The sequence below is a fragment of the Glandiceps talaboti genome, chromosome 12 (assembly GCF_964340395.1).
Source record: "Glandiceps talaboti chromosome 12, keGlaTala1.1, whole genome shotgun sequence".
Taxonomy (NCBI): domain Eukaryota; kingdom Metazoa; phylum Hemichordata; class Enteropneusta; family Spengelidae; genus Glandiceps; species Glandiceps talaboti.
The window spans coordinates 11,395,660-11,411,135 of NC_135560.1; the positions used below are offsets into that span (position 1 = coordinate 11,395,660).

General features: G+C 34.2%; 1 protein-coding gene across 1 annotated transcript in view; it reads right to left on the minus strand.

Annotated features, from left to right (window-relative positions):
• LOC144442919 (centlein-like) overlaps positions 1 to 14,223 on the minus strand; it is a 49,036-nt gene extending 34,813 nt beyond the window's left edge. The window contains exons 1-4 of the mRNA XM_078132293.1: positions 14,103 to 14,223; positions 13,472 to 13,536; positions 8,081 to 8,169; positions 5,242 to 5,326 (exon numbers count right to left, since the gene is read on the minus strand). Of these exons, the coding sequence (XP_077988419.1) occupies positions 5,242 to 5,326; positions 8,081 to 8,169; positions 13,472 to 13,536; positions 14,103 to 14,223 (360 nt within the window). The remainder of the gene's footprint in view (positions 1 to 5,241; positions 5,327 to 8,080; positions 8,170 to 13,471; positions 13,537 to 14,102) is intronic.
• Between the last annotated feature and the right edge of the window lie 1,253 nt (positions 14,224 to 15,476).

Genomic DNA, 15,476 nt, shown 5'->3' on the forward strand with positions numbered 1-15,476 from the left:
GGCAGTGAAAAACTAGGTGGGGTTTGGGTAACCAGAACCACACATTTTTTTTTTTAGGCCTTTCCGATGGGAATTGCCTCTCTCCGTATAAGTCTACATGTACACCAGTGAAATCAAATGCTAAGAATGTTACTTGTCACGTTTGATGATGTATTCGCATCATCCTTGATTTTCTAAATCAAATAATCGATACTATTTGAATTAAATTCTAGAAATGTCCCTTGCCATGCCTTGGTTACGATATATCTGTATTATCACTAAATTTCTAAATCAAATTGATGTTGTTGGAATTAAAACGTTAGAATTTGTTGTTTGTCATACCATTGTGATGTATTATAGCTAAAATGGTGGAGGCTTGGTGTTTCACTCATGGAACAATACGTTTTTTGATACAGAGCACAAACAAGGAAGAAACTCTAGACTAACAACAAACACAGCAGGGTCCTTTGCCCAATCACATTGAACACTGATAAGCATTGCTATTCTTTCACAGTGCAGACTTCTAATGAAAACATTACACAAGGACTTGATGATTTTAGTGGCTGCAATTGTTTATTTTCTAACTGATAATCAAACTTCACTACTTCTACATATCACCACTGTGCACAACATCTATGTACTTGACAATGTTTCTTTGCATTAGAAGTTGTCTGAGGGTCGGTGTGTATTGAATGTCATGTCACACGAGTAAAGCACCAAGTCTACATCATTTTAGCTGTAGTATCATCTTTGGTTTTCTAAATCAAACAGAATGTCATTTTTGTCGCCGTTCATCATGCTCTACGGCGTATTAGCATTCCCTTTGGTTTTGGAATAACAAAGCACTCATGACATTTAAATTAAACATTAGAACTTGTTATGCCACACAACGTACTAGAATCACCATACCTGGTTTTCTAACATCGAAGCATCAATGACAAGTCAGAACTGCAGTTTTTCATTCCCCACAATGAACTATTAGAATCACCATACCAGGTTTTCTAATATCAAACCATCAAATTAATGACATTTGAATTAAATGTAAGAACTGCAGTTTGTCATTCCACACTATGAACTACTAGAATCATCATTATGTTGTACCCACTGCAGTGGGATTTTATTACTACTCTGGCAATCTAGGTTTCGATTTACTTAGATAGACACAAACTAAAACTATTGTTGTGATATGTTGATGTAAGCTAATGAATGGACTTTGGTTTAAAGTGTACTCACAGCAGGGTGGCATTTCTGATGACTTCTGCTATCTTGCAGTGCACATTTTTGGGGACTCTAAAAGTTTACACTACCTTGATTACAAGGTGATCAGATTCACAGAACAAAGTCACTAGCTGTTATCAGCCACTTGTGTACTCTACCACATCGAAAAACAAAAACAAAAGTTTTAGTTTGTGTCTTAATATTGGTAAATTGAGACCTTGCTTGACAGAGTAGACTGTATCTGTATTTGGGCATTCTCAAGAATGCAGACTTCAAACTCCATATCATTTGGCACAAACATCAAACATAACAAAGAGCACATTTCCTATATTTCATAATGCCTGATGACATATACTATTAGCAATTAATTTAAATGTTCATGAACATAATTAATGATTTTTGGTAATTAACAGTCTTCGTCGCTCTGGCACACTCAGTCTTCCTTCTGTTCCACCCTTAAAACTTACCTATTTCAATCTTAACTCGATCTCACTCACTTACACACTTCTCTCTACATCCTTCCATGTTTTAAAATTATTTCTCTGTATCCTCTCATTTTGTTAGTAGTTCTGTGTCTGTGCCACGAGGTCTTCGGAGAACAGGCACATTATAAATTTGCTGCCTTTATTAATATTATTAGAATATATCTTATGAATGCAAGCTTCAAATTCCATATGTCAGAATGGTTATTGTTCATCTCCGAGTAATTTTTAGAAAATCAACATAGAACATAGCCTGTTTGTCAAAACATACATGACAGCACATAAATCTAGTGTGATTCATTTCCTAATTCTATCCTCAAATTTTGAAATTATTTTCTTTTGCCAATAAATGAATGATGCGTGAATTTGTTGTGAGAATAAAAGTCAGTCCAAATAAAACAAATTTATAAATAATTCGGACTCAACTTTCCAAAAGAAAAAAATTCCTTCATTTTATCACTTCTGCAAACAATTATATCGTCACTGCCAAAAGTTTGCCTAATGAAGCAATAATTCTTGCTGTAACGATAGATTGATGTGTCACTTGATATTTCCAGTGTCTGACTAAGTCATGACAGCGTAGGATGTAATGGCAAGTTATCCAACATGTCAACAAAATTCACAAAATTATACTACTCCTGTGAGGAAGCCTTGTGATTTATTGTACGTTGTGGATAACACATAAACCGAGCCATCGGGAAAAGCTTGCTGAAATTGGTGACATGCAGCGAGTGTATGACAAAAGACACAAATCATGTCGAGTATTCATAGATATATACCGTTTTGTGCTTAATATGACTTTGTCAATAAACCCCTTCAAATGATATCTCTTGTGATAAACCATGCATGCTAATTTTTCTAACAATCCATGCAGTCTATATTGTACTCTACTTAAACTGTCAATATGTCAGTGTTGTATACTCTGTGTCTCAAAGTAACTTATTTGAACAGATTTTCACAAATTGTATCAAAATTGTGAAATTATGACAAAACACTCGGCCAATTATGGCATCCAATATGATATAAATACAGTTTTTACACTGTGGTTTTAGATCTCCAGGGGAAATGTTGTAAAATTTAGTTTACATGCATTCCATTCCGATCAGTATTTTTTTGCTCAAGTTTCAAAACAAATGTAACAAAGGAACAGAAACTAGTAAAATTGACTCAGTTTTGGAAAAAAAATTATATAGCAATTGCTTAATTTTGAGGGGAAACCTGGCACAGTGTGTCGACAAACTTGGGTAGATTGAAAGGTATATAAGTATCTATACTCAATATGCAGAGGGTGTTAACATTATTGACTTGGTACAGGTACATGTATACCAGTAGGTGTGAATGATATCCAGTGATGTTTTGGTTGATTTTTTTCATTTACAAATTTACATCATATTTACGGCTATCGTGTTTTTAATTTCAGAGAGTAGCTAACATTCTTGTGTTAGATTTATCTTCTAAAGTGACATGGGGTAAAAAATTGACTTCAATTGCATACAAGGAGATTTATTCACGATTGACTTTAATTGCAAACTACAAGGAGATTTACTCTAACATTCAACATCAAGGAGATTCGGCCAGAAAAAAAAAACATTAAGTCAAGTTATGTGTCAACGAACATCTCACCATCTAAGGAGTTAGAAAGAAAATTGCCCAATTTTGTGAAAACAGTCAATACTATATAGATTTGAATGAAACACTTAAAAAAATTTCAAATCTTGGTTTTCACAAGGGGACAGCAAATTCTTGTCATTTAGTGTAGTTTGTGCTGTCATTTTCATTTGGACTTTAAATTCACAACAAGACATTGTTTCATTATGATTTGACACCTCGTTTGTCTTTGAGGCTAATAAGATAAAACCATAATGACAAAGTGTTTGGATTAGATTCTCTTGCAGTTGATGACTAAAATGTACACTCTGACATGTCATCTGTCATTGTTGTGTGTTTTTTATGAGCACCTTGTTACAACAGCTCTTTGAAAATTGGAATTTCTAGCCAAGCCTATCACAGGCTGCTAACATTTCACGGCTACAATATATCAGTGGAAGAGAATTAATATGTTGCGATGCAATGCAGTCGTGGTAGATATAGTGATATGTTGTGATAAAATGTAGCAACAAATTGTGATACAATATATCAGTTATGGATATGGCAATACATTGTGACACATTGTAACACAGTTATAGATAATATCAAAGGGTTGGGATACAATATATAATTCATAGATAGAGCAATAAACATGTATTACTTTACAATGAGAGATATTTGCATATATACTGACACAATGTAACAGTTATAGATTAGGTAATACTTAGTGATACAATGTAACATAGATATATAACAATATATTGTGATACAATGTAACAGTTACAGATTGGGCAATACTTAGTGATACAATGTAACTGTTATAGATTATAGCAATATATTGTAATACAATGTAACAGTAATATTTCATGCTAATATGCAAGAACATCCATGGCATGGTAAGAGTTTCTGTATAGATATGGCAACACATTGTGATACAAGGTAACAGTTACAGATACAGCAATATATTTATGACACACTGTAACAATTATAGATTGGGCAATATATATTGATACAATGTAACAGTTACTGTGTAGTATTGTAAGACAAAATGTAAGTTATAGACTAGGCAATTCATAGTGATACAATGTAACTTATAGATATAGAAATATTTTGTGGTACAATGTAACAGTTATAGATAAGGTAATACATTAGTGATACAATGTAAGTCACTTTATAGATAATAGCTACACTGTGATACAATGTAAGTTATAGATAATTACAAAACAGTTAGATGCAATAAAGTTATGAATAATATCAATGTTGTATTATGAATGATGTTAACTACAGAGCACTACATTGTGATACAAATGTAATAGTCATAGATAAGGCAATACATACATGTGTAGTGATACAGTGTAACAGTCACTGTAGATCATAGCTACACTGTGATACAATATAAGTTATAGATAATAGCAATGCTGGATACAGTGTAACATTTATAGATAATAGTGACACACTGTGATCCAATGTAATAAAATATAGATAATAGCAATGCTGCCATACAAGGGACATTTTTTGTATCCTTTATAGAGAGAACAATAAACTGTGATACAATGTAAGTTACAAAACAGTTAGATACAATATATTTAAGTTATGAATAATACCAATGGTGTATTATGATGTTAATTATAGAGCAATACATTGTGATGCAATGTCAGTTACAAAGCTTGTGACCTGTCAATGTTGTATACATAGGGCGTATACGGACTCCAAATTGTTGCGCCCGAAAAGGCACACAGACTTTACAAATAGTGGCCAATCGGATGTTTAGCGCAAATAGCGCAATGGCGCGGCCTAGATCGAACACTGGATAATCGGAATACATTTTCACACTTACCCATACAACATATTTTGATACTATGCAAATGAGATACAATATTTTTTAGATACAATGTACATTATTTTGCAACTGTGATATTTGTGTTGATACAAATGTAACAGTTACAAGTACTGATAGAGCAATATGTTTGGCTACCTTTTCTAATTCACTTATTCTGTTGTCTTTAATCTGCAAGATGTCCAGTACTTTCTTGTCTTTTAGTTCAGCTTTTTCTTTCTCCCTGCAACAAAGCAAATACGAATGAAGAGAAAAAAACCACAGCTGAAATGTGAGAGATTTGAGGCTGTAAATCTTATAGAGTTTACGAAGTGTAGACTGTAAATGCTAAACTTAAGTCTCAATGACAGTGTAAGGAGAGTAATTGTCTAACTGATGTATCATCTTTTTCAAGTCTGCCCCAGGAGATTTGTTGAATGGAAACAATTTCCAGTGTATTTCCCCTGAAAACATAGATTTACAACTGTAATATCTGCATGCTTACAACTTGGGGAGAGCTAATTTATCTTGCCATATCCCTGGTTTTATTCCTATGCAGTCTTTGGGGTTTTATGTTTATGTGTGCTTTACAAATTCGAGAAGCACCAGTATTTCCCCTGTGCGAAAGTCAATTACGGAGGTGTGCTCTGTGCGTCATTTGGAGTCTTTTTTCTTTATACCCAGTCCAGTCCCACCGGCAGTGCCATCTCTGTGTTCAAATCTTGTTTCCACTCTTCTATAGTTTCTTTCAAGCCTTTAATCCCCATTGAAAGCCAGACGACAAAGTGACGCAGAATGGAAGTGTATGCTTGGTCAATTAAACTTAGACATGTTTTTTTGAAATCAAAATTCCCTCATACTATATTTTGTGTCTGACAAAACAAATGTTCTGATATTGTCAAAGGTAACATCCTTTGAACTAAAGCTTATTGCGTTGAGATTCATTAGCATTTCAAACATCTGAATTTCCTTCCCAAACTTCAAGTTTTGTGTTTCCCCTGACTTGCTAAATTATTTATCATTGGGCTAAAAAGATTGCAATTGTGGGCAAGAACAGATCCACCCATCAATCTTCCTCAGCGACCTCATACCCACAACCATACCAATACATACATATATTTACAAAGTAAAGGTTTATGCAGATCCCTCCAATATTGGTCATTCACTCAACATCCCAAACTCAATATCAACTAAGACAATATATATATTCATCTATTCTGACTTCGCAATGCAATGTAATACAGTTCCTACCATCCATACATACATACATACATACAATGTTCCTGGTCAGTAATTTTTCAAAAATAAACTCAAAGTCGACCAGAACTTTAGTTAGAACTCCATCCATCTCTTCTACATAACATCAAACAAAAATACACCCTTCCTATCCTTTATCCCGCAGTTAAAAAAAAACTCTCATACCTACATGTTTTTGTGTTATAACTACAGCCAAATACGTGCATTGATACATAGTAAAGCTAGCCAAACTATATCTGTCAAATAAACTCCAATCCCCAGTAGTGCAATAAGGTCAACACAATTGCATCTCTCTTCCCGTTTGCCTTCTCCACACTCTCAAAGTCTCTCATCCTTAATAACAGTGAAAGAAAGTTAATCTGTATCCCTTCTCTTTCCTCAACAAACAGTAATCCCTAACACTTTGATTTCAGATTGACACAACTGCGTCCCTCCTTCCTAATTCTCCAGTCTCTATAAAAAGCTCTTATCCCTAACAGCAGTGAAATAAGATTGATAAAGTTGAACCAACTACCCCCCCCCCCCTCCTTTTCTCCCTCTTCATCCCTCCAACAAACTCCCATCCCTGACAACAGTGAAATAAGGTTGATGCAATTGCGTTTCCCTTCACCCTTTCTTCCCTCCAACCAACAAACTCTTGTCTCTGACAACAGTAAAATAAGGTTGACACAACACCCCTCCCACCAACAAACAAACACCAATTTCCAACAAAACTAGGAGCTATAGACTGACATACTTCCACCTAAAATGACAAAAACAAAGCGTTAATACTTTATTAAAATTGAAAGAATGTACAGTTGGCACAGCTGGCGACTGTGAAATAATTCAAACACTAAAACCTTCCTTCACTCCATCCAACATATTCCGAAGCCCATCCCCACCAATAGCAATGACTGACACATTTTTTACCCATCCATCTATCCATCCATCCATCAATCATTCAAAAACCATGAACCAAGCAAGTTTTGAAGATGTGAGCAAAATCTATTATTCAATTGGTACGCCTTGCCTTTCTACATTTGTAAAGTGTTGCTTCGTGTGATTAGGATCTCTGTCTGTGGAATATATAGTGTCCTTTTGAACTACTGCTCATCAAAGGAAGTTTATCACGATCATTTTTAATGTTTTATTCACAATGTACAATGTGACGGGGGTGTAGTAGTATTTCTTACACAACTAAAGGGAGTCTCAACATGGTGGCCATAAAAGTCGTGTCATTGCCAAAACATGTAAATGATCTTAACACATTCTGTACTACTTTTAGTATTGAAAACGAAGCTAATAACCCTTCTTGGTAACGTAAGTCAGTAAAGTTGATAAGAAGTTGATATTTTTTGGGGAGAAGTTGACAAGATTTCTTAGAATGTTGATTGATTGAATTGGGTTGTTTTGCATGTATTTCCCAGGTGAGGGCCATGGAAATCTTGACTATTTGATCTAAGTACTGGCCTGCAGTCAAATTACTTGTCTCTGTCTCTTTCTCCACTTTGGGACCAATATGCTTTCAATACGGGGTCAAAGGGCACAGATTTCAGTTGGCGTTGTCAGTAGTAATCTGTCGGCTGCTCTGTATGAAAGTTACACTGCCCGGGGCGCTATGCACCAGTCATGTCACCAGGGACATCGCTGAGAGTGCAGAGATGCAGCTCTGCTTTGTAAAGTTGGCACACGCTGTCATTCTAACTTAGCATACCAACTAGTTTCAATATGTCTACAGTAAGAAAATGAAATCTTACTCTACCTGGCAACAACCAAACTGATAGCTTGTGTCATGTCTGGGGATGCCACCTGTAGTCGTTTCCATAGTGACCATACAAACTCCTTGTCTGCCTGTCGGGCAAATAGAGATAGAAAAATATATTGAATAATGAAGATAAAATAAAGTGTTACTCTGTGAAAGTTGAAGTATGGCCAAGTCATTTATAACCTAAGGTCCTTGTTGGAAAATATTGTCGAAAGTTTTTTAAGTTATGGTGAGGCATATATTAAAAATAGAACTGACTTATGGAGAAGTTACTGAATAGGATAGAATAGAATAGAATAGAATAGAATAGAATAGAATAGAATAGAATAGAATAGAATAGAATAGAAAAGGATAGAATGATACAAAAGAGAATGGGAAAAATTGAATTCTCACTGAATAGAATAGAATACAATAGAATACAATACAATACAATAGAAAAGAATAGAATAGAAATAAAACAATAGAACAGGAGAGAATAGAATAGAATGAAATAGAAAAGAATAGAATAGAATAGAACAGAAATAAAACAGAATAGAACAGAAGAGAATAGAATAGAATGAAATAGAATAGAATAGAATAGAATAGAATGAAATAGAAAAGAATAGAATAGAATAGAAATAAAATAGAATAGACTAGAACAGGAGAGAATAGAATAGAATACAAATTAATAGAATAGAATAGAATAGAATAGAATAGAATAGAATTGAATTGAATAGAAATAAAACAGAATAGAACAGAAGAGAATAGAATAGAATGAAATAGAATAGAATAGAATAGAATAGAATAGAATGAAATAGAAAAGAATAGAATAGAATAGAATAGAATAGAAATAAAATAGAATAGACTAGAACAGGAGAGAATAGAATAGAATACAAATTAATAGAATAGAATAGAATAGAATAGAATAGAAAAGAAAAGAATAGAATAGAAGTAAAACAGAATAGAACAGAAGAGAATAGAATGAAATAGAAAAGAATAGAATAGAATAGAATAGAATAGAATGCACAATACAAAAGAGTTAGCGAAAGGATCACACTGGAAAACTCACTGAACAGAATTCAGGATTAGAGTATTAGTACAGATGTCATTGATCAAATCAATCAAATACAATAGGATACAATGTATATAATATAAAACAAAACAAAACAAAACAAAACAAAACAAAACGGGTAAAAAAGAGTATTTGACCAGTGTAGTAATTGGGCCAATTACAGATCAAGTCTACTACAAAATCATTGGATCTGTATAAAAACAAAATTGTCCCACTATCGATAGAAAGTTTGTAAATAGAATGACATCTTGAAAGATAAAATAAAACACATAGCTGTCACATTATTTAGATGGCAAACACTTTCTAATTTCTTGATTTGGGTCTGTTTGTCTTGTGAGAAGTACATGTAAATCTATACAGTAGAGTGAGATAAGGTGATAGCTTGGTAACTGCATATCATGATATACAATCTTAAAGTGAATTTGATGGGGCACTTTGAGGCACAATTAGACAAGAAGACTATGATATAATCAGCACTGAATTCAAGTACTCTCAGGTCTGCTAATAAGTACTGTCAGGGGACCTTCCAGCCACAGCTCCCTTTTTTTTTATTGTGAGTTTGTCAGAATTCACTTCATTGCTTGAGAAGTTCATGCATTGGAGAAGTTTAGTTGGGTAGCTTGGATGTGTGGATGTCACATAGGGTAGATGACAGAATCAGTGGATGGGACAGCTATCAATTGTCATGATACATGTATTGCACGATATGGGACATTTAGTAAAAGGTACTTTGATGGGAAAGTAAAACGGACAAATGACGGAATCATCCATGATGTAACAGAGAAAAGGAACACTTGGTGAAGACAAAGTATTGCACAATATGTCCTAGGATCTTTAGTTGACAGTGTCAGTGTGATGGAAAAGAAATGTGGCAAAAGACAGAATACACAGATGGAACAAGGAAAGAGAAAACTTACTTGAAGTGTTAGGAAATACAAATTGGAAACTTAATGGGACTGTTTGATAGTAAAAAACATGGGCAAAGAACAGAGTCTATGGATGCAAAAGTTATCTGAGGAGGCAAAATGTACTGCGGTATCAAAATATTATTTTGGGTTGATTGACAGTAAAGAAATATAGACAAAGATGGGTTTATGAATTCAACAAAGAAAAGACATTTCAATAGTGAGCAGTTTGATAGGAAAGATGAAAAATATGTACATATACATGTATATCAAACTAGGGAATGAAAGCCAAAGAACTACATCCACTGAAACTAATATGAAAGTTAACAAAGAAAGGAAAACATATCGAAGTAATAACTGTGCACAATATTTAGTGGGCAGTTTGAAGGGAATGGCAAAATATGTCGCAATTGGGAAAGAATGCAAAGAAGAAAATATACAAATTATAATTGTCCTTTTTGGGATCAATAAAGTATTTGTTACTATAATTACTATTATTGGATTTGAATTGATTCATTTATGCTTTTGCATCGGTTTTGAACCAATTTATAAGGAATGCAAAAACTCACTGATGTCTGAGTCTCAAACAAAGTAAAAACACAGAAAGAACAAGTATGTCAAATATGGGAAAGAAAGGTAAAGAATAGATTTCTAGGATAAGGGAAAGTCAAACTCACCAAAGAATCAAGAAATATGTAGAAAGATTCACGGGCAGTTTGTAGTAAAGAATCAATGCCATAGATGATTGACATACATACATACATACATACATACATACATACATACACACATACATACATACATACATACATACATACATACATACATACATGTACAAGTAGACAGATATATACAGTATAAAGATTAAAATCTGTGGATAAAAAAGTTATGAGAGAAAGGAAAATTGTAGTGCTTGAGTGTTAAGCATTGCATGGCAAGTTTTATGAGTAGTTTGATGGGAGAGATTATGTTTATCAAAAAATGAGCAAGAGAAACATTGCAAAGAAAGCAGTATTCATGTATGGATCTATTTTTCGACTCTATGAGTAGAAATATTTATAGAAAAAGTATCAAAAGTTTTATGAGGGGCAAGCCTACAACTTAGTACAAGTACTGGTCACCTTTCATCATTTTTTTCCCACTTCTGTCTTTTAGTCTGTCTCGCTCTCTCTGTCTCTTCACTTACATGTAATTCTTACTAAATTCTTCAAAATTGAGATGGTTATGATGATAGTAGTCGTTCATCAACTTTTAGAAATACATTTACTAAATTATGACATCGAATTGTTTATATATATTGAGTCTAACTACAAGATATGAGTTCTGCCAGACACAAGAAATAGTGACAGTGCTTTCAATCAATGTGTGAATGATGAACTACCGCAACATATTGATACATTTACCAAAGTAGGTTTGTGTCTTTGTACAAAATTTAGTAGGGTCGGATCAAAGGAGTGTCGCATCTCTTACAGTTACCGAGGTTAGTTGTTGTTATACATCACTCCATACAGCTAGCCTTGATGGTGTCATCCAATAGACAGGGTTTATTTGCAGCAATGAATAATTGCGCACCCGCTTGGCAATGTTATCAAAGTAAACTGTTATTCAACTTTGCCGCTTTAGGCAATGTTGTGACTACATGTACTATAGTTAAATCTATGTTAGTGTATCAGGACAAGTTTAGTAATGCATCAATGTGTTGCAGTACTTCATCTAATGTATCAATGTGTTGCAGTACTTCATCTAATGTATCAATGTGTTGCAGTACTTCATCTAATGTATCAATATGTTGCAGTACTTCATCTAAAGGTATCAATATGTTGCAGTATCGTACTTCATCTAATGTATCAATATGTTGCAGTACTTCATCTAAAGGTATCAATATGTTGCAGTACTTCATCTAATGTATCAATGTGTTGCAGTACTTCATCTAATGTATCAATATGTTGCAGTACTTCATCTAAAGGTATCAATATGTTGCAGTATCGTACTTCATCTAATGTATCAATATGTTGCAGTACTTCATCTAAAGGTATCAATATGTTGCAGTACTTCATCTAATGTATCAATGTGTTGCAGTACTTCATCTAATGTATCAATATGTTGCACTACTTCATCTAAAGGTATCAATATGTTGCAGTACCGTACTTCATCTAATGTATCAATATGTTGCACTACTTCATCTAATGTATCAATATGTTGCAGTACTTTATCTAATGTATCAATATGTTGCAGTACCGTACTTCATCTAATGTATCAATATGTTGCAGTACTTCATCATTCATACTTCGATTCATAAGTGTGCTTCAAAAAGTAGAACACTACAGGAAAAATTACTCCACAAAAAAAAAAATTAGTTACAAATTAAAATTTTTACTCACAGTCAGAAAAAGTTCTTTGGAGGCATCAAATCCCCAATTTTTTTACTTGTGAGTAGAAATTTCATTTGTAACTATGAACCCAAGAGTCCATGAACATTCCCAGATATATATTCATCTTATGCTGTAGTGTGGCCATTGGTCTAACATGTGTCATCTGGGTTCACATGTACAAATGTATAGCCATATAAAATTTCAGGAGTCTTCCATGTCAAATAATACTGTTTTTTACGAAATATGTTATCGGAAATCATACAAATTTTTATGTACAAGTATTTGACTTGTCAGCAGCAAACCCTCAGAAGGATGGAAAACTATTTTTTTTGTTGAGAATGAGAGTCAAATTGTTGAACACTTGGTTTTCTTGCGAGTCACATAGATGTGCATGTACACACATACCAGATATCAGTACTAGATCGAGGAAGACCATATTTTGGTGACTCACGCGAATATCGTTGTGGGTCATGGGTATGTATCAAATTGGCTTCAGAGGACACTCTGCTTGTCAGTCATCACTTAGTAAGGGATAGGAGAATGCCAAATTTTGGTGTGGCTCATGAATATCACTGTGGGTCAGTGGTGCTTCAAATTGGCTTAGTTAGAGCTGGGCAGTCTTCTGATTGTCACGACAGATGTTTAACTTGCAAGTATCTCAGAATTCGTAACATTTTGTGAGATTTCCAGGTATATCAACCCTTCCAGGAGTTTATTTGAAATTCTCGAATTGACTTTCCAGGAGTGAACAAGTATGAACCCTGATCAATAAATATGTAAAACGACTACATTAGCTATGAATGATGGGTTATCTAGAATGCCCAAGAGAGTGCAGTGCGATTGGTCACCACATGTGTCCATCCATGTGTATGTGTGTGTGTGTGTGTATGTATGTATGTATGTATGTATGTATATATGTATGTATGTATGTATGTATGTGTGTGTGTGTGTCTGTCTGTCTGTCTGTTTGTGTCTGTAGGTGGGGGGGGGGGGGCCAGCATTACCACAATTTGTTGCTATACTCAAGGTTTGTCTCATTGCTGCTGATTAAAATTGTTACCTGACACTGCGACAGCTCATCTGCTAAAGCTTGGTTTTCAGCTCTTAGTTGTGAGATTTCAGCATCTACAGTTGTAAAAAAAAAAAAATTACACAAAAGATTTAAAATTGAGTGTATTGAGATGTAAAGAAGGTGATATTGAAAACAGTGTGACATACGTAATCCTCAATTTGAGGGGAATTCTAAAAACATCATAATCAACCATTCCAAAGTCATTTTCTGATTTCCTTGCACATATAAATGCTGCCTGAATAAGTGTCCAAATATGCCAGTATCGAGGGAATAGTTAAAGAGAGCAGTAACTCCACTGGGAAATATTATCATATTAAGCCAATGTTAATCTACATATTGTCCTGTGGCAATGCACTGATTAGAAACACTGGTGACTTATACATCACACAAATAGCCAGTAATGTCAAAACAACATAGCTGTACACAGAATTCAGATTCACTCATCTTCTACCTCATCACTGTATGCATAGTAACTATCATCATTATTCTCAGTTTTCAAACTATGAACAGATAGCAGAGTTAGACAATTCAGCCATTTTTTTTTCTTCTAAATGAAGTCAGTGTTTCTTTGAGTCGCATATCAACGACACAATATGCCAGTCTGCTTTCATATTTGTACAGTAATACTGTCCCTTGGGACACTCTGCTAAATGAAATCTCATAAGTTCATCTTTTTTCACTAAATGACTTTTTTCTTTCTTGTTGATGCTTCTGGTGCTGTATGCATTCTTGTATTTCATCGAGACTTTACTATTACACAGCCACAGAGATAACATTTATCATATTGTGAACCCACCCAGTATGCTGGGTCAGTTGCCATGACAACAGTCTTATCAGAACTGAGCTAGTATTTTAGTCACAGAGTTAGTTTAAAAGCTTTTCTCTGTTGTCCCCTTCATGCCCTGAGGAGGTTCTGCTGGACCAATCAGATCCAACGTGAGGGGAATATCAGTTAGATGCAGTATCTAAAACTGCTGAGCAATCTTCAGATATGAGAATTATTTGACCAAACTCAACACTGTGACAAAGCCTGGTAGTCCAACTTCCTGAGATTCCAGCTCATTCATTATCTCAGCGTACAAGCAAATGAAGTGGACACGGCTGACAAGCGATCCACTCTCAACGCTACCATGCCTTGTTAGCATATACCATGATAATTAGAATTCATTTCATTACTTTTATTGCTTAGTGTAATTAAAGTAATGTGGCTGTGTTTCTTTGTCATATATATCATTATTATTATCTGTCCAACTTCCAGATTTCAAACATAATCACCATACAAGCCTGTATAAACTTTCCCCTCCTAAAAAAAAAATGATTCATAAATATTACAGGGCAGTGTCATTTGCTGTCTGTCAATGTCGGGGTGGTGTACAGTGTTTTGGAAATCTGACAAATGGGAAATTCACCTCTATGATGGTACAGTTGTAAACTCGTGACCAAAACATAGCCATTTTTCAAAATAATTAATGACATTCATCATTCACGGTGGGGAAATATTACCTACATCTTTCTCTCTTTCTCGGAAAGACATCTTTTGTCAAAATACAATTAATGTAAGTGGTTGATAATCCAAAAAAAGGTAACTATTAATCAAAGTCCAACATATGGTTCATCAGTTGATCTACATTGTATATCACTTTGTTGTGTTCTTTATATACTTTTACTGTTTTTATACCATTTGAAATATGAGTGACTGTAATTCTTTTTGTTAGGATTGCAGAACTGCACACTTAACGGTTACATGGGTGAAATTTTTCTGGCTTTCATTTTTTCAATACAGGTATGTCATATCGAGATTTCGCAGCTAAACTTAACAGTTACAGGGATGGAATTTATATACTGTATAACATTCCTTATCATGTTTGTATCTCACAGGCAAGATTTTAGAACCGCAGTAGAAAGTTACAATGATGAAATGTTATACCGTGGTGTTCAATATTCAATATTGAATCCCACTTAATGAATACAGGGATGAAATTTTTATACAGAT